At 37.5% G+C, this 19,847-nt stretch overlaps 1 protein-coding gene and 1 long non-coding RNA gene across 17 annotated transcripts in view; one reads left to right on the top strand and one right to left on the bottom strand.

Moving 5' to 3' along the window:
* LOC145520989 (uncharacterized) overlaps window positions 1–19,847 on the top strand; it is a 42,094-nt gene that overhangs the window by 602 nt on the left and 21,645 nt on the right. Inside the window, exons 2-3 of one of the 2 annotated variants that reach the window (XR_014064970.1) lie at window positions 2,971–3,072; window positions 12,593–16,218. This is a non-coding gene — a long non-coding RNA (uncharacterized LOC145520989). Of the gene's footprint in view, window positions 1–2,970; window positions 3,073–12,592; window positions 16,219–19,847 lie in introns of those variants that run through there. The other variant, XR_014064969.1, reaches the window with a different exon arrangement.
* SRSF12 (serine and arginine rich splicing factor 12) lies at window positions 1,293–19,359 on the bottom strand. 15 transcript variants are annotated; one of them, XM_081528574.1, is made up of 6 exons: window positions 18,707–19,116; window positions 16,140–16,195; window positions 11,037–11,383; window positions 10,105–10,228; window positions 9,786–9,927; window positions 1,293–3,254 (listed from the first exon to the last, which is right to left on the bottom strand). In XM_081528574.1, exons 5-6 carry the CDS (start codon window positions 9,914–9,916, stop codon window positions 2,885–2,887), a joined length of 501 nt encoding a protein of 166 aa, XP_081384700.1. In that variant the 5' UTR covers window positions 9,917–9,927; window positions 10,105–10,228; window positions 11,037–11,383; window positions 16,140–16,195; window positions 18,707–19,116; the 3' UTR covers window positions 1,293–2,884. The 15 variants fall into 15 exon arrangements, with proteins under 15 accessions (XP_081384700.1, XP_081384701.1, XP_081384697.1 ...); XM_081528575.1 differs by having other exon boundaries at window positions 10,105–10,216; XM_081528571.1 differs by lacking the exons at window positions 16,140–16,195; window positions 18,707–19,116 and adding an exon at window positions 19,160–19,359 and having other exon boundaries at window positions 11,037–11,623.

Here is a 19,847-nt window from a genome sequence, read left to right as displayed (position 1 = left end):
TAGTTAATATTTTACATTTAAAGATAAATAGCCCAGTGGCACAAGATTAAATCCTAGACTCCTGATAAAAAATTTTAGCATGTTCCCCTATTGTCTGTTTGCAGCTGCAAAATACCAGCTGCTATACAGCAATTATGGGTATTATTTATAAGAGAAAGAAAACAAGCAATCAAAGTGGCCATCTTTACCTTCTCTGACATTATCTGATCCTCTATGCTGCTGCTGCTAAGTCACTTCAGTAGTGTCTGACTCTGTGCGACCCCATAGACGGCAGCCCACCAGGCTCTGCCATCCCTGGGATTCTCCAGGCAAGAACACTGGAGTGGGCTGCCATTTCCTTCTCCAGTGCATGAAAGTGAAAAGTCAAAGTGAAGTCGCTCAGTCATGTCCAACTCTTCACGACCCCATGGACTGCAGTCTACCAGGCTCCTCCCTCCAGGGGATTTTCCAGGCAAGAGTACTGGAATGGGCTGCCATTGCCTTCTCCAGATCCTCTATGAATCCCAAACAAATGGAGGTAGGAAGTGCCCCTATATTTAAACTGGGGAAGTACCTGAGTAAATATACTATCTTTAAAGGAAATGATCACAGATGGGCGATACATTTGCTTTATTTAACAACATTACCCTAAGTATCCTCTCTTAAAAGGCCCAAGAAACAATTCTGTAGCAGAAGTGAATCCTAGAACAGATGTACCCAGAATACAATTTTACGGGGTATCAGCACAATTGTTAATCAATTTCCACTCACAGAACCCAGTTTCATTGAAGCCTATAATCGTTTCTTTTCCTAATTCTATTATCTCCTTTTCCTCTAAATATTATCTTAGTTAAGCATATATCTGTCAAAGACTTTCATCTTCCAAAAGACAAGCATGGTGATCAGGGAGGGCAGTATGGAGCCCAGCCACCACCCAGCTACAAAGTCTAATGGTGGTGTGACCTTGTTTGTGCATGTCATTTAACCTCTCTTCATCTTACTTACCTTATCTGCAGTGGTATTGCCCTCATAAAGCTCTTGTGATGAGTGAGTAATGTAAAACTTGACAGAGCATTGCCAAGCACATAGTAAATAAACCTAAAGTTTAAACTATTATCATTCCAGTTTTTCCATCAAACCAAACAGTATCCTCATAAGCAGTCTAACAATTACAATGGACAACCAAATCAGAGTAAATCGAAGGATTAAGCATGTTCAGAAACACTGCCTTATTAACTTTTTACTAAAATATGATTAAATGTAGACACTATAATCAATTCGTAGTTAGTATCCACAATAACTACATACATGTGTACATAAATCAAAACATTTATTTAGAAAATACAAAAAAATTACTGTTTGTCTTGCTCTTTCTTCAGACTATCCTTTCAATTTTCAATAGTGCCACATAATTTTATAACTAAATTTTATTACATCTGAACACTTCAAAGAGCTGTAGTTTTGAAATAAATTTTGCTATGATTAAACAGAGAAAATCTATTCAGAAAGTACAGAATACACAAATTTATAGTACTTATCCAATTACCACCAGCATATAAATTATTTTGTAAAGTTATTTCTTACACACAGGATGTAAAATGCAAAAAAAAAAAAAAATGGAATTTGTATTCAAACAAACAGAAGCAACACTGGCTCCTTTATGCTAAAAATATAAGACAGATTTTTTTCTTAGGCATTCTAGATACAAATATTAACTGTATGGGCTGAGAACTTTTAATTTCAATATAATTCAACAAGGTACACAAGTAGAGCTCTATAAATATATCCCCTATAATAACCATATGCAAAACCATTTTATCACAAATACTACCAAACCCTCTGAAAAACGTAAATTAGAAACACATTTTTAAAGAAATTCTGTTTTAACAACTACAAAAGAATATCAATAAAGCTATTTAGCTTAAAAAAATGAAGGGCAGTGTAATGTAAATCCCAGTACTGCGAAGCTATTTTCTGAGAATGCAGTCTTGAGTTTAATACAAGGTACTAAGCATTTTCAAAAATAAACAAGACTTATTCTATATAATTTAAAGTCTTGAACAAAAGCTCTAAAAAGAAACCGCTAAGTAACAGATGAAAAGTAGGTATGTAGAATTAATGGTATAAAATGTGATTTTATACAAAATGTATCAATCTTCATATGTATAAGGCTTGATATGAATATTTTTGGACTATGAGTGTTGCACATCATTTTTATAGTAGTCTCAAACCATTCAAAATTCAGTATTTTTAAAACGTTTTGATATTTTTGACATGAATGAACATGATACAGGATGCAACTTAATATCAATTTATCTATACTGTTCCACTCAGTAACATTTTTTGAGCTTAGGAAAGAATATCTTTTGAATGCTTGATCTCTACATAAACTCTACTTTTAGAAATGTCAGTATTTTGTGATATAGAACTAATACCATCAGGAATTGGCCCAAGTTTAAAGAGAAAACACAAAGGAGACATACAGTGTCAAACAGTCTTAAGTTTGCCTTATGCAATTATACAGTCATCATTACTTTTACATGAAAGTAAAGTGCTTTAAAGTAAAAAATATTTTTTTACATTATTATTAATACTTAATATTCCAAATCACATTTTCTAATTTAGTTCCACTTTATACATTTCCTCTAAAAAGTACTCTTCTGCCACGATGTAAGCAAAAAATGGTCCATAAAATGGGACATCACTCACATCATATTTGTGGTGTGGGCCCTTATACTGAGACCAAATCTTCATTAATCCAAGTGAGAGAGCCTTTATTTCTTATACATGCCCAAAGTAACTAATATCAACTCACATTTTCTGTAAGCCTTCAAGAATTTTTATTCAACATAATGAGAAGTTTAATAACCTATATTAACACTACGGAGCATTCTTCTGTTACTGTTCACCAGCTGTTTTTATGACGATAACTCCGCGATCTGGAATGTGATTGAAAATGAGAGTGTTTCGCTGTTTGTGCTTTCGTTTCAGAATTGGTATACGCTTTGGGAGATTTACATGGGGATCTTGCTATGGAGTCAGAATGTCTTCCATGTGATCTTGATTTTGTTCCTGAGCTAGTCTGCTTCTGAGGTGAGCTTGACTGTGATTTTCCTATTGACTTGGACCTTTTCTGCAAGGACTTGGACCTTGACCGTTCTCTAGAACCAGAATTCCTTCTTGGAGTTCTTGACTGCCTTGCTGAGGTAGACCGCCTGGGCAGTGATTTGGAGCGAGATTTAGATTGGCTGTAAGAAAATCGCCTGTGTCGAGACCTGCAAACATCCATAACGTGAAAGTATATATTTCGTACAAAAATAGTTAATAGGTTAGGAAACAACACTTTCAGGAACTTATATACTTTACATAACAGTAGTTGTGCTTTTGTTGGAGGAAAAAATTCTAATTTTTTGATTTTGGTTCAAAAATATGTACAAGTTTGTAATGTTTGACCAAAAGATTTTGACTTTGCTAGGTATCTTTTGTGAGTCAGTTCTGAAAAATATATTTTGCATATTTAGTCTGGGTTACAAAATTCCTAAGATAAAAAGAAAATATTTAAAGAATATTAAATAATGTTAATAAAAACAAAAACCTAGATGGAAGATTTCTGAATCTTGCCATGACAGAGCAGCTTGTTCTAGACCAATCTTCCCATAAAAAAAAGCTATATTAAAAGGCTAGACAACACTTAAAAGTCAAGAAGCCTTGAATTACAACCTAGCCTTTCAATTAAGAACTCAGAAGGGCCTTATCTTCCAAGACTCCTGCCCTAGGAGTAAGTATAAAGCTGAAACAGATCAGCCTTAACACTGCCTCAAACCAAGTATCGACAGGATCAGGTGATCTGCCAATACTCTGTCTGCTAGAAGAAAACAGCTTTCTTTTGAGAATCATATGATCATCATCCAAAACTTCCGTAATTTTTCATCAATAATGTCCAACATCCAATAAAAAATTCAGAAATATGTGAAAAGCAGATTAACAATGACAAAAAGGAAAATAAAAGACAAATGAAAGAGACCCAAAATAATTTAGGTACTGGCATTATTAAGAAAATTTTTTTTTTAATTACTATGATTAATATTTCAAGAAAATAAGGGAATTCTCTGGTGATCCAGTGGTTAGGACTCCACACTTCCACTGCAGGGGGCCAAGGTTCAATCCCTGGCCAAGGAATAAAGATCCCACAAACTATGCAGTATGGCCAAGGAAAAGAGTAAAAGACAAACAAAAGAGATGAAAAAGATGGGGAACGTCAACAGTTAACTGGAACCTGTAAAAAGAATTAAATGGACGCTTTAGAACCAAAAACATGGTATCTGAACGTAAAAAGTCACTGGGTGGATTTAATAGCAGTTTAGATATAGGAGAAATAAGAATAGCAAACTGATTATTAGAAAAACATTACAGTGAAACACAATGAGAAAAGAAATTATAAGAAATCCAGAACACAGCGTAAGTTGTTTGGTACACAATCATAATGAACTATGGACAGAGGTTAATGACACTGTACAGGAAACAGGCAGCAAGACCATCCCCAAGAAAAAGAAATGCAAAAAAGCAAAATGGCTGTCTGAGGAGCCCTTACAAATAGCTGTGAAAAGAAGAGAAGCGAAAAGAAAAGATACACCCATTTGAATGCAGAGTTCCAAAGAATAGCAAGCAGAGATAAGAAAGCCTTCCTCGGTGATCAGTGCAAAGAAACAGAGGAAAACAATAGAATGGAAAAGACTAGAGATCTCTTCAAGAAAATTAAAGATACCAAGGGAACATTTCATGCAAAGAGGGGCTCAATAAAGGACAGAAATGGTATGGACCTAACAGAAGTAGAAGATATTAAGAAAAGGTGGCAAGTATACACAGAAGAACTGGACAAAAAAGATCTTCACAACCTAGATAATCATGATGGTGTGATCACTCACCTAGAGCCAGACATCCTGGAAAGTGAAGTCAAGTGGGCCTTAGGAAGTATCACTACAAACAAAGCTAGTGGAGGTGATGGAATTCCAGTTGAGCTATTTTGAGTCCTAAAAGATGATGCTGTGAAAGTGCTGCATTCAATATGCCAGCAAATTTGGAAAACTCAGCAGTGGCCATGGGCCTGGAAAAGGTTAGTTTTCATTCCAATCCCAAAGAAAGGCAATGCCAAAGAATGCTCAAACTACCGCACAATTGCACTCATCTCACACACTAGCAAAATAATGCTCAAAATTCTCCAAGCCAGGCTTCAGCAATACGTGAACCTTGAACTTCCAGATGTTCAAGCTGGTTTTAGAAAAGCCAGAGGAACCAGAGATCAAATTGCCAACACCCGCTGGATCATCAAAAAAGCAAGAGTTCCAGAAAACATCTATTTCTGTTTTATTGACTATGCCAAAGCCTTTGACTGTGTGGATCACAATAAACTGTGGAAAATTCTGAAAGAGATGGCAATACCAGACCACCTGACCTGTCTCTTGAGAAATCTGTATGCAGGTCAAGAAGCAACAGTTAGAACTGGACATGGAACTACAGACTGGTTCCGAATAGGAAAAGGAGTACGTCCAGGCTGTATATTGTCACCCTGCTTATTTAACTTATATGTAGAGTACACCATGAGAAATGCTGGACTGGAGGAAGCACAAGCTGGAATCAAGATTGCCAGGAGAAATATCAAGAACCTCAGATATGCAAATGACATCACCCTTATGGCAGAAAATGAAGAAGAACCAAAGAGCCTCTTGATGTATGTGAAAGAGAGTGAAAAAGTTGGTTTAAAGCTCAACATTCAGAAAACTAAGATATGGCATCCAGTCCTATCACTTCATGGCAAATAGATGGGGAAACAGTGGAAACAGTGTCAGACTTTATTTTTCTGGGCTCCAAAATCACTGCAGATGGTTGACTGCAGCCATGAAATTAAGACACTTACTCCTTGGAAGGAAAGTTATGACCAACCTAGACAGCATATTAAAAAGGAGAGACATTACTTTGCCAACAAAGGTCTGTCTAGTCAAGGCTATGGTTTTTCCAGCAGTCATGTATGGATGTGAGAGCTGGACTATAAAGAAAGCTGACCACTGAAGAATTGATGCTTTTGAACTGTGGTGCTGCAGAAGACTCTTCAGAGTGCCTTGGACTGCAAGGAGATCCAACCAGCCCATCTTAAAGGAGATCAGTCCTGGGTGTTCATTGGAAGGACTGATGTTGAAGCTTAAACTCCAAGGATGAGATGGTTGGATGGCATCAATGACTCGATGGACATGAGTTTGGGTAAATTCCAGGTGTTGGTGATGGACAGGGAGGCCTGGTGTGCTGCAGTCCATGGGTTCGCAAAGAGTTGGACATGACTGAGCTACTGAACTGAACTGAACTGAACATAGTGGCTTAAAGGAAAAAAATCGAATAAAGTAAAAGCAATATTTTAAGAGATGATGGTCTAGATTTTCCAAAAGTAGTGAAAGGCATTAATAACTCTCAATTTCAAGGAACTCTGCAAACTCACGCAGATTAAATACAAAGATAACTACACTAAGCATGTCACAGTGAAACTGCTGAAAACCAAAGTCAGAGAAAAAGCTGAAAATCTTCTAGAGAACAGAAGACACTTTATGTAATCTTCATGGGAGCAATATTAAGACCGATTATGGATATGAACAATGGAATGATATTATTAAAGAAAGGAAAAAACTTCCTGCCAACTTACAACTTCAGCAAAAATATCCTTCAAAAATGAATATAAAATGAAGATGTTTTCAGGCAGACAAACTGAGAGAATTAACTGAGAGAATTTCTTATATTCTAAGAAATGGTAAAAATGCTTTAAGATGAAGAAAAATAACCCCAGGTAGAAGCATGGAAGTACAAGAAGGAATAAAGAGCACTGAAAAATATATATTGATGTAGAATATATTTTAAGGATAGTAAAACCACAATCTTTTTTTTTAAAGCACGATTTTTAGATATTATTAAATTTCATTCCTATTGTAGACAGTTGTAGAAAACAAAATGGGAAAACTGACCTTGGGAAAAAAGTTCTAATATAGTAAAAAAAAAAAAGTATGCATATACCTAGTACTACATATAATACAGATAACCAACAAGGCCCTACTGTATAGCACAGCCATGGAAATTAAAAGATACTTGCTCCTTGGAAGAAAAGCTATGACAAACCTAGACAGCATATTAAAAAGCAGAGACATCACTTTGCTGACAAAGGTCTGTATAGTCAAAGCTATATGGTTTTTCCAGTAGTCATATACAGATGTGAGAATTAGACCATAAAGAAGGCTGAGCGCCAAAGAATTGATGCTTTCCAATTGTGGTGCTGGAAAAGACTCTTGAAAGTCCTTTTGACAGCAAGGAGATCCAACCAGTCCATCCTAAAGGAAATCATTCCTGAATATTCATTGGAAGGACTGATGCTGAAGCTGATACTCTGGCCACCTGATGCAAAGAGCTGACTCATTGGAAAAGACCCTGATGCTGGGAAAGAGTGAGGGCAGGTGAAGGGGGTGACAAGAGGATGAAATGGTTGGATGGCGTCAACTCAATGGACATGAGTTTGAGCAAACTCCAGGAGAGAGTGAAGGACAGGGAACCCCGATGTGCTACAGTCCATGGGGTCTTGAAGAGTCTGACAGGACTGAGTGGCTGAACAACAATGTAACTACAAACAAAACCCACTGAGGTCAGAGAGGTTACGCAACAGTCTTACAATGGAGAACTATAACTAGAACAAAGCAGAATTATACAGTCTTACAAGAAAATGTGGTTCTTTCTATTCCCGATACTCCACAATGATTGGGGTAACTGACAGTCTTTATTTTTCTCCAGACAAGTAGTATACTTTACTGCCACTAGAAGGCAGAAAATGCTGTGAATATTCACTTCTCTAGATCAATCAGGAGAAAAGTTGGTTGATTAAGGCTCTAATGCATTTGGAAACAGCTTATATTTTTAATGAGTCAGATGGACAATTTTCTCCTTTTCTTTTACTCTTTTTCACCAAGACCACTGGTTATCATTTAGTAAGTTAGGACGGTACTGCTTTAGGTAAAATATTATATCTAGTTTGATTTTTTTGTATATAAACCATTAACTTATAGTAACGTGAAATGCTGAATATCACTCATACTACTCACGTCCTTTTTGAAGTCAGAAGCAATACCAGTGGTATTGGTGTCACTTTGCTACACACATGGCATGTAAAATTTCTTAATTTGTTCTCACCACATTTTAGGCTCTATAAATGTAATTTGTATTTGAGTATACTGGTGTCAAAATCTCAAATAATCAATCAGTAGTAAAATGACTTTCCTTTAGCCATGGAATAAAATGGATTATTCTCCACAGATTCACGAGAGGTTTATATTCTTACACTATCAGACCAAGTATGATAAAAAGAATCAAATTCCAGACCAAAATATAACTGTTCCTAAATATTTCTTCACCCACCCTGGTGATAGCTCAATCCTGACCTGGGTTCTCCTGGCTTATAAAAGGAGCTCAAGGCTTCCTCTTACTTGCATGCCTCCCTAAGAATGTGTCAAAATCAAAACATTTGGTTCAAACCCAAGGAGAGGGACTGATCTGACATGTTAAGATTCTAGGGCTCTGAATAGGCTACATTTTCTAGTAATCAGGATTCTCTGGTATTTCTCTCTTCCTATCTTTTCTTTCCACTTGGGGGACTAGAGCCAGGCCACTTTCAGTTTTGTTTTTAGAACGAGGTACTTGGGGTAAAGACTCTCTGTCTAGCTCAGGTACACACACTCTATGTTGTATAGGCTCCTGGGAGTTGAGGAACAGAGGGAGTGGAGTGAAAGTGAGCAGCTCTGCAGAGCAGCTCTGATTTGAGGCTATGTTGTCATTGGACAGCATATATGGCGCAGGAGAGCCAACTCTTTCTTATCATTAACTGCGCCATGTGGCATGTGGGATCTTAGTTCCCCAACCAGGGATCAAACCCAAGATAAGTCCCCTGCAGTGGAAGCCTGAAGACTTAACCACTGGATTGTGAGGGAAGCCCCAGGAGACCCAACTCTTTATTACTCGTAGAAAGAGGATACTAGTGTAAATGCTCATCAATCTTTAAGAACAGAATTCACCTTAAAATTCTATATACCTATAAAAAAAAAATTACAGCATTAAAACTCGAGAAAAACAGTAAGTGGTAGAATTTAGGCATGCTAATACAATTTCAGTTATGACTAAAACAGCATCATCAAGTAATTTCCACTGCAATTTCCTATTATTCTAACAGAAACTAACTCCTAGCAGGAAAAATAGATAACTTGCAAATATCTTTTTCTGAAAAATCTACTACTTTTATATTTTATTCCTACAATGCTACCATACTTGGAATTTATTCTTGAAATAATTTGCTTTTTATAAATACACTGATTCACATTTTGGTCAACTTCCTTTCACAAGTGATTATATTTTATTTCATATGAGTTTCTAATTATCAGGGCTCAAGATTCTTAATTTGGGGGTTCATTTAGAAAAATTTTATTTAAAACCCTCATTTTATTGTCAAGTATACATCTTTAAATTTTTGCTTTTTTCCTCAGTATATATTATCCTTCTATTAAAAAGGTTAAACTTGAGTCTGTCATAAAATGAACACACTGGAAGGTATCTAACAAACCCAAGTTAAAATAACAATACATTATAGAGAGGAGCATATCCTTCTAAAAAAGTTGATTCTTTATATATATTAAATAAAATGTTTCTGGTGTCCTGTTTTTGAAAACTCTTTAAAATGTTTTCTGGAAACAGCAGAAAATTAAGTTTTCAATCCCCTTATATTTTGTACTCACTCTTTAAGGCTATCTGACCGCCGCCTATTTCTTCCCCATGAGGAACTTCTACTTCGAGTTCTCCTTTGGCTAGGGCTTCTTGATCTCCTATGATCACTTGGAGAACAAGGGTGACGTTCTTTTGATTTCATCTGGCCTGGTGCTAGAATATGAAGTTCAAGATTTATAATTCATTATCTGAAAACCTCAATAAACAATCATTCAATAAATAAGCCACTCAAATAGTATTATATTCTGAAATAACTTTAAATTAAAAGCTTTGTCATTGCTGAAACTCATCCTGCTAAAAAAGCCAGATCTACTATTAAGTCACACTTACTTTTGCGATCACCTTGTGCAAACTGTATTTCAATCTGACGGCCACATACCCACTTTCTATTGAGGTTATAAAGTGCATCTTCAGCATCACGAACATCTTCAAATATGACTAGCTGTTAAGGACACTTTGAACATCAGATATCAAAAATATTATTTTTTAAAAATAATTTACAGGTGGCATGAAATTATTAGGAAAAACAAGCTCAAGTTTTTAAGGTCGTATCTCTAACATAACTGAATAATCAGAAAAAATATCACTTTCACTATCAAAACAAATGCCCCATTATGATTCTGAAGAGTGAGTCTGAAAATAAAAAGAACAGAAACAAATCTCTAACTGTATTTTTAATGTATACATTAAAAGCTGTAGAATGCATGTATAATTTGAAACATGAGAATAAGTCCAACACTGGCTAGTATTATCAAATAAAACATTTAGGCAGGACTCACTCCCTTCTCTTAGGTAAAAGATTTACCAGGTTTTTCAGTATTTCCAGTAAAAATCAGTACACAGAAACCTTCATTTTGAAACTAAAATTACTCTTTCGTTAAAAGGCTTTTTAAATTAACTTAGGAGAAATTACTTATAAACAAAAGGGCACACATATAAGTGAGCTAAAACATATATTCAAAACTGATTTGGTCCTTTAAAAGTGATCATATTTGACTTTGAACCTACTGCTTTAAAATACCTTTATGTTTTTATTACTTCAGATATAATTATAAAAGAAATATATTAACAATCTGTGAACATCTGGAATTATATATCCCACTGAACTCCCTTATCTATGTAAATTATATAATAAACCTAACTAAAATGGAAACAAACTATATAAACCAGCTAGTTGTATTTCAGGAGGTTGTCACTGGTTTAACAACAGAAAACAGAAAAAGCTCAAGTAATGCAATACAAAATGAGACTTAGGCAATTACCTCAGCGTCACTTGATCTTGAACCTTGACCTTTATTCTTTAGGGCTTGCAAGATGGACTTTATAAGAGACGCAGAACCAACAAAATCAGACTTGGCTTTGATCCTGGAACTCTGAGTAAATGTAGGAAAGCCGAAGTCTCAACCTGGTGTTGGCTTTGTCTTTTGCTTGGTCAAGACTTCCCCTCTTCCAGGTCTTTATATCTGTGTCCACCCTCCCTCTTTACTCCTTGAGGCTTGAACTTTAGGTGCCTTTTGTCTCGCCTGCTCGGTTTATGCTTGGATTCTAGCTAACAGGTTGGTTCAAACTGAGGGGTGCTTGCCAGCTACTGTGGACTGCTTTAGATTTTCTGAGATAAAGAAATAAACACATTTAATTAGGCAATATTATTTCATAAAATATGCTCCTGAGTGTGTGTGTGTGTATATATGTATATGCACATATATGTAGTCTATGCACATGCACACAGTAAAATAAAGGATATTGAACATAAGCAAATCCTCTTGGGCGGCGGGTGTAGAAGTCAAGTGGAATGTAAACGTCTACTATAGGGCCATATCGACCAAACTCACGGCGCAAGTCCTCAGGCCTGAAGTATTTTAGAAATAAGGTAAAGAAATATGAATAGCTGGATTCAAATATTTTGCCTGCAGAAATTCAGTTGAAACCTTCAGAAGAAAGTATATTATCCAGACTAGAATTATCTAAAATTGTCTCTCATAGGAATCACCCAGGGTTTAGAAAAGAAAGAAAAAATAAAACAACAAATTCTCAGTTCTAAGTTTTGGAGATTCTGATTCAAGAGGTCTGGAAATCTGTATTTTTATAAGCACTCTAGGTGGCTTTTATGTTCAGTCAGGTTGGGGATTCTGATCCAGCACATTCACTTAATTTTTTTGCTTTTTTAAAACTGAAGTATAGTTGATTTACAATTGTGTTAGTTTCAAGTGTACAGCATAGTGATTTAGCTTTTATATATTTTCTACATATTCCTTTTCAAATTCTTTTCCCTTATAGGTTATTACAAAATATTGAGTACAGTTCCCTGTGCTATACAGTAGGTCCTTGTTGGTTATTTATTTTATATACAGCATATCCACTTTTGAAAGTTACTCCTATTACAAGACTTTTCAACTGTCAAAATACAGAGCTCGATCAACAATTCATTAAGAACACATTCGTCTCACTATAATTTCATATTTATGTTAAATGTTTTCAGATAGCAATAAGATTCTAAAGAAGTCCTAAAGTTATTTCTCAGGCTTTAAAAGAAAAACTGATGCTTTATTAGTAAACATAAAGCAAAAATAACTACCAGAGCCTCAAATCTGGCAAGTATTTTTGAGTCACTTACATGCTTTATACTGTCATAGGTACTAAAGAGGGGACACCAAGAAAACACATAGCATAATATTTCTCTTCAGGAGTTACAATTTAACTGAAGAGACAAAACACTTAGCATTAAAAACTGACAGCTATAATGCATTTATATACCTGCCACTGTTCACCTTAAGACCACTTAATTCCCATAACAGATCTTTACAAATGTTGTTTACAGATGAGTGTACAGACAGATGAAGTCACCTAACGTAACCGAGTCAGCAAGCGACAGAGCTGGAAGCAAACTCCCACAATCTGACACTAGTCTGGCTTCCTAATGACTATATTCTACCGCCTCATGGAGCTCTTAGAGATTCAAAACCAGCTATGAGCACAAAACATGGCTTAAAGGAACTAAAGAGTATTTCAAAACATACTCTGTGGAAAAAAGGGCCCAAAGATGAGTACAAAGCTTCTAACTTGGGCAAATGGAAGAAAGATGGTGTCCAAGATAAAAATTAGATAGCTGGAAAAGAGAGTTAGATTGAAGATTGCTGCTGCTGCTGCTAAGTCGCTTCAGTCGTGTCCGACTCTGTGTGACCCCATAGACGGCAGCCCACCAGGCTCCGCCGCCCCTGGGATTCTCCAGGCAAGAATACTGGAGTGGGTTGCCATTTTCTTCTCCAGTGCATGAAAGAGAAAAGTGAAAGTGAAGTTGCTCAGTCGTGTCCGATTGAGGAGAGGCAAAAAACTTTCACGTTTAGAAATGCCAAATTTGAGGTGATGGTGGAACAGCCACAGAGTTCTATTCTATGAGCAACTAAAAACTGTGGTTATACAAATTCAATTTTATTTTTTCTCAAGACTAGAAGTCAGTGACTAAAGCTAGAGATATGAATTTAAGAATTACATAAAGATTCAACTAACGCTAAGCAGCCAATATTACGTTGATACCATGACAACATTTTATTTTTATTATTTTATTTTTAATATTCACTGTACCATGCTTAACTGCCTGCCTTTCCTGAGTGACTGTTAACTTTAGACTTAGAGGACAATGACAATGTCTTTTTCTTTCATTTATTTATTCAACAAATACTTACTGAGTATGTACTATGGGCCAGGCTCTAGGAATGTGATGGAGAACAGGAAAGACACAATTCCTGCTCCCATAAAACACAGACTACAGAGCCAAAACTCTCAACCATTCCTGAATATTGGAATCATCTGTAAAGGAGATGTCACAGAAGCAGGCATTTCAGCCTGATCCTTTAATCCCTGACCTAATTTGTGCTTCCCATGGTGAGCCCCAGTTACATTTAATGTTTTAAGGGTTTCACAGGCAATTCTGAGGCTCACGGTTGAGAATCACTTCTAAGACAGATGTCTTCACTAGTATATCTCAGTACCTAGCATAGTTGCTTGGCATATAGGAGGCCTCAGTATATACCTGCTGTGTTAATGATTGAAGGACACATTACTGTTACCATTTACCAGTCAAGGAGACTGAAAGTGAGAGCAGTTACCTTGCCCAAAGATACACACAGCCAGTAGCAAAGCCGGACTTCAAATGAGTACCTTCAGAGACAACCAATTCCATCAACCAAATGTGAGTGGCTGACAGAAAAGGATACTAGATATACAAAGGAGGCTAGCGCAATGTGTCATCGAGACTTAGAATCCCAGAAGTCTGAGGGAATGAACTTTCTCAAAAGAACTGGCTCTCATTCAGTCTCCACTCCATCTGTTAGCTGTTTTTTTCATTTATTTTCGTATTTCTGGTGTAATCTATTTTGATATTCAGAAATATATATACATAGTAAGACAAACACCTATGTATCCATCAATAAGATTTATTAACCTTAATACTTACTATACTTGTAATTTTTAGTATTTTTAAAGAAATAAGATATTGTATCCTTCTCCCTTAGAAATAATCACTGGTGTTCATCATTCCTCTACATAACTTTGTATTTCTCCTGCAAATCTATATAAATGCTATCAGATTACCTATAAATGGTATCAGATTAGCTGTAAAATTTTGCACCTTGCCTTTTCCACCCTTGAGATTTCTCCATGGTGCTCTAGTTCACTCATTTTAACTCTGTATTGGTATTGTTATGGATAAACCACAATTTATTTATACATACTTCTATGAGTGAGCATTTAATATGCTTCCTTTTTTTAACTGCAAGTTGTGCTGTAGCATAGTTCTCTGGGATGTACCATTAGCCATGCAACTGATGGGCTGGAGAGTATATATATCTTCAGCTTTACTACATGTTCTCCAAAATGGCCAAATCAACTTATACTCCTCAAGACATGCATCAGAATTCCTAAGACTCTAACTCCTCATTCCGTGCCATTCTGAAGGATATAAAGTGAATGGGTATCTCATTATTTGAATTTTAATTTCTGTAAACACCAGTTAGGTTCAACATCTTTACATGCTTATGGGTCCTTTATTCTAGGGGCAGAGTTTCTGGGCTAAAAGGATATATCTATTTAATTTCTATTAAACGGCCAAACAGTTCTGCAAAATGGTTGTTAACATTTTATACTCCCACCAACAGCATATGCGGTTCAGTTCTGCCCATCTTCATCAGCACTTTGTATTGTCAGTCTTTTGAATTTTAGCCATTCAAGAGGATGTTGAGTGGAATCTTGCTGCGGTTTCAATTTGCATTTCCCCAAGAACAAATGATGCTGAGCACTTTTTCACATGCTAATTGGACATTCATATGTATTTCTCTTGAACATGTAGGGGTTTTTTGGTCCATTTTTAATTACATCTGTCTTTTCATTGTTGACTTATAAAACTTCATTACTATTCTTATAAAAAGTCCTTTGTGAGATATATGCTTTCTGAATACTTTCTCCCAGTCCCTGGCTCACCTATTTACTTTCTTAATGAACAGAAATTTTAATTTTGGAGAAATCTGATTTTTCAATATTCCCTTTTAAGGTAATGACTTTGTCTTATAAAAATTCTGCCTATCCCTAAGTCATACAGATATTCTCCTTTGCCTTCTAAAAGCTTTACAATTTTATCTTTCACATTTCAATTAATGATCCAGTTCAAATTATGTGGGACAGAAGTCAAAGTACATTTTTTTCCCTATATATACCCAGTTGTTACAGCATCATTTGGTGGAAAGATTTTTCTCTAAAGGCTTTAGTGCCTTTGTCAAAAATCAATTGACTCTATATGCGTGGATTATTTATGGACCTTCTTTCTGTTCCATTGATCTATTCGTCTATCCTTAGGCCAATAACAAACTGTTTTGATTATTGCAACTTTTTAGTAAATCTTTAAGCCAGGGAATATAAGCTTTCCAGCTTCAGTGACCTTTTAAAAAATTATTTTGGCTATTCAGATCCTTTGCATATTAATATATTTTAGAATTAATTTGTTCCTATTTTTAAAAAGCATTTGATCAGGAATGCCTTGAATCTATAATATAATCAATTGGGACGGAACTGATAACATAATAGTTCACCTTCCAATCTAAGAACACACAGTATATTTACCAATTTATGTTGGTCTTTGATTGCTCTTCAATGCAAAGGTTTTTATGTGGTTTTGCGAAACTTATTCCTTACTATGTTTTTTGATACTAAGATAAATGGAATCTAAAAAGTTTTTGTTGTTTGCTGTTAGTATATACAAATAGAATTTTCACTAAATTTACTTCATATTCTCGTAACTTAAGGAAACTATTAGTTACTGTAGCTTTATGTAAACAAACATGTCACCTAAGAATAGGGACAGGTTTTACTTTTACCTTTATAATTTTTATGTCTTTATTTTTCTTGCCTTGTTGCATTCATTGGTTAGGACCTGCAATAAAATGTTGAACAGTGGTTGCAAGAGTTGACATCCTTGTCTTGTTCTGATCTTAAGGAGAAAGCATTCAGTTTCATCATTAAGTATGTTGTTAGCTAAAGGTTTTTCATAGACGCCCATAAGCTGAGGAAGTTCCCTTCTATTACTAGTTTGCTGAGACTTCCTATAATGAATTCGGTCAGATTTTGTTTAATGCTTTTTCTACATCACCACTTACACCAATATTAATGTAAGCCTCATACACGCTATAACCAAAGAATGCTACTAAGTATGTCCAAGAGAAGTACTCGATCGGTGCTCCCCAATCTACCATGATGTTAAGCATCAAAACAGGAATGTTTTATTTGAGATCTCGGGATTGCTTTGTTCCACTAGAAAACTGTATCTGACATTAAAAAAGTTATACAAAAAGATTTAAAATTAATATTCTTCCCAATCCACATCTTATTTCACCAGGGAAAATTATAAAATTACAAAATGTATTTTTAAACCTTTCCTTAGTTCTTTTGCTTAATTTCATTTCTAACAAATTTTATGCTAATCTACATGTTTTAATGTCTTGTGCTTTATCATATATATTAGAACAGCTACTTTAAAGAAAATTTTTAAATAAAATTTGACTTTGTTATAAAATTAACAATTAGAATTTGAAAACAGGATGAAGAAAACCACTCAAAGGGATTTCTTTCTAGGCTTATTTTCTATTATATACATATGTGTGTGTTATGTGTTTATAGTTTTCCCCTTCTTCATTTTTTATATAACTGAAAACATATTGTATATAATTTTATACCCCATTTAACATTTATCCCAATGATTTTCTTTATATGCATACCAAATGTTAAAAAATTAAAATGTGTCTAGGTATCATATTGCTAGTTAAATTATATGCCACCTTGTACAAAAAAAGCTATTAAGGTTACATGTGATGATTCTACTTTCATAACACTACTCAAAAGCTGAGCAGTTTTAGTCAAGATCCTTATTCTCTCTAAAATCTCTGATTTTCATCCATTATATAAGGTTATTGAAAACTTAATAAGATAATATATGTAAAGTTTATAGTATAGTGCCTGGTACATAATGAGTACTCAACAAATGTTATGATTACTATAATTTCACTACTTCAAACCTCCTAGATTTTGATTGCCCACCCCACCCTCCACTGCCCAGTGGAAATGTTAAAAAGTTGTGGAAAAAACGGAGAAGAAAATTAATAAATCTCAATTATCATTCTTGATTATCTAGATCAGAGATCATGCATCAAAAAACATGCGTGTGTGTGTGTGTGGGGGGTATTTGGCCAGCACAGTGTTTATAAACATTTAACAAAAAGTGCTGAAACATGGAAATGCCAATATTTTATAGCTTTTAAAACTACAAAAATGGGAATTTCACATGATTCAACTTAGAAACTGCCAACAGTTTCAAACTGAGAGTTTCCACACACAAAATATAGGCTTTTGACTTCTTTTGAAAATTAAATGATGTGGCCACAAGTCCAAATGTCTATACAGCAGTTATTAGCTAAAGCTTGGTAGCAGCCGCTGTCCCCTTGAGATGGCACATGTTCTTTTCCATTTGCGACAGTCCACACCATTCTATTGGGCTTTAACCTGACACCTTCACTCATTCATACTACCCTGGTTGGCCTCTGTGGCCATTAGAATTGAAAACCTTACGTTTTTTTGTTGGCGCACTGCAATCTTATTCAGTGTACAAGTGGTCTGTTTAACCGTAGGAATTTTTTTAACCTTACCCAGATTATAAATTTTGCTTGCTTTCTATGTAATATGCTGATAAACAAGTTGAGCGAAGACACGTAAACACAGGCATTCTTAAGATGTTAAAGTATGTTAACTTACAGTCTATAGTTGTGACACACATATATATATATTATTAGCAGAAACAAGTTTCTAAAAAAGACTTAAAATTTACTTCTCAAAGGTAAATTATGATGATTACTCCTGATGGCTCTGGAGTCAAAGGCTCCAATATGTTTCCAGCCGTGAAGCCCCAGGTAAGCCACGGAAACTCTGAATTTCAGCTTTTCCTTATGTACCACAAGATAATCTTGCATAACTATAAAGACTGGGATGGGGAGGAGGGCTGTGGAGTAAATTAAGCAAGCCCAGTGACACGAAAATGTCTACTAATTCCCCCCATCCCCTCTGGCCCCTATTGAGGGAGAAAGGCACAGCTATTAAGAAGTCAACGTTAGAAATTATGCAGACAGAATTCTCCAAAGGGGAGCGGGTGGGCTGAATGCAACAGAATCGACCAGGAAAGTCTATACAAACCATTATGATGGGTGTTTATATTGCACTCAAAACTTTAAAGAAACACACATAAATCTCATTCACTGAAGTTATCCTTTGTATACAGTATAAAATTGTGCAACAAATAAAATTTAACCAGCGCCACCTGTAAGTAAACCAGACTACTGACTACAGGGAAAGGGAGTCCTAAGGCCCAAGGTACGCACTATTCCATAACGCGTCTCACCATTCCCAATTCCTTCCCATCTAGGTGGTGAGACGCGCGGCTTTATCCCTGCACAGCGACAAAGGGGCGAGACGCGGGCACCCGCCCGAGGAACTCTCAGGGGCGGAGGCGGGGAGGGACCGTGGCTCCCAGCCAGGGGCAGCCGGCGCTCCTCCCGTTCTCTCGGCGAGGAATAGGCACCTGCCAGCCGCCCAGGTGCGGGGGGCAGTCAAGGGCGGCGGGGCCCGGAGACGGGGCCGCGCCGGAGCGGAACGCCGGCCGGGAGGGCGGAGGCGCGAGTCCCGCCCAGGCCCCGAGCAGCTCAAGGACTCCCGCCGGCCTTGGGAGAGGCTCCTCCACGGCGAGCCCCGGGCCGGCCGGCGGGGAGGTGCGGGCTAACCCTGCCGAGCTCTGCGTCGCGGCCGTTACCCGCCCCTCCCCCGCGCCCCAACCTGCGGCCCCGCCGCCGCTCACCTGGTGGCGTCCGCGACGTTCCTGACGAACAGGGAGGTGTTGGGGGGCCTCGTGTAGCGAGACATGACCGCTTCCTCCGTTCCCTCGGCGTCCGCCCGGCCGCCGGGCTCGCTCTGTCTCCCGCAGCCGCCGACGCCGCCACAGCAGCTCCGCCGGCCCGCGGCGCGACCCCCTCGCCTCGGCCTCGGCCCAGCCAGCGCGCAGCCGCAGAGGCGGGCGCGGGGGGAGCGATGTGCAGCGCGAGTCCGTCCGTGCAGACCACGCGGGGGCGGGGCGGGGGCGGGGCGGGGTCCCAGAATTCGAGGGCCTCTGCGAAGGGGGCGGTGCAGGAGCCCCGGGTGGAGAGCATCCGGGGAGGGGGCAGCGCGGGCGTCCCGGGGGGTCGAAGGGGACGCGGAGGGGGCGGCTGGATCCAGAGTGTAATAGGAGGGCAAGGACTAGAGCGGTCCTAGGGGCTGAAGCGGGTGAACCGGGGGTTAGAGAGCATGCGGAGAAAAGATGTCGCGAGTCGGAGGTGGGCGGGGTGAAGGATGCCTTCAACCGCGCCACAGCCTGATGGTCACTGGGGCCTTCTTTATTGCATCCTCAGCTCCAGACCTTGGCAATGGTTCCGCCTCCTCCCCTTTGAATGCTGAGACTGTTTAGACTTTCAAACTGTGAGAATTTTTTTTTCCTGTGTGTTTTGATT

This window comes from Giraffa tippelskirchi, chromosome 9, assembly GCF_054371585.1.
Source record: "Giraffa tippelskirchi isolate mGirTip1 chromosome 9, T2T-mGirTip1v1.2.pri, whole genome shotgun sequence".
In the NCBI taxonomy this organism is placed as follows: Eukaryota; Metazoa; Chordata; class Mammalia; order Artiodactyla; family Giraffidae; genus Giraffa; species Giraffa tippelskirchi.
This window is presented reverse-complemented; position numbering and strand designations above follow the sequence as displayed.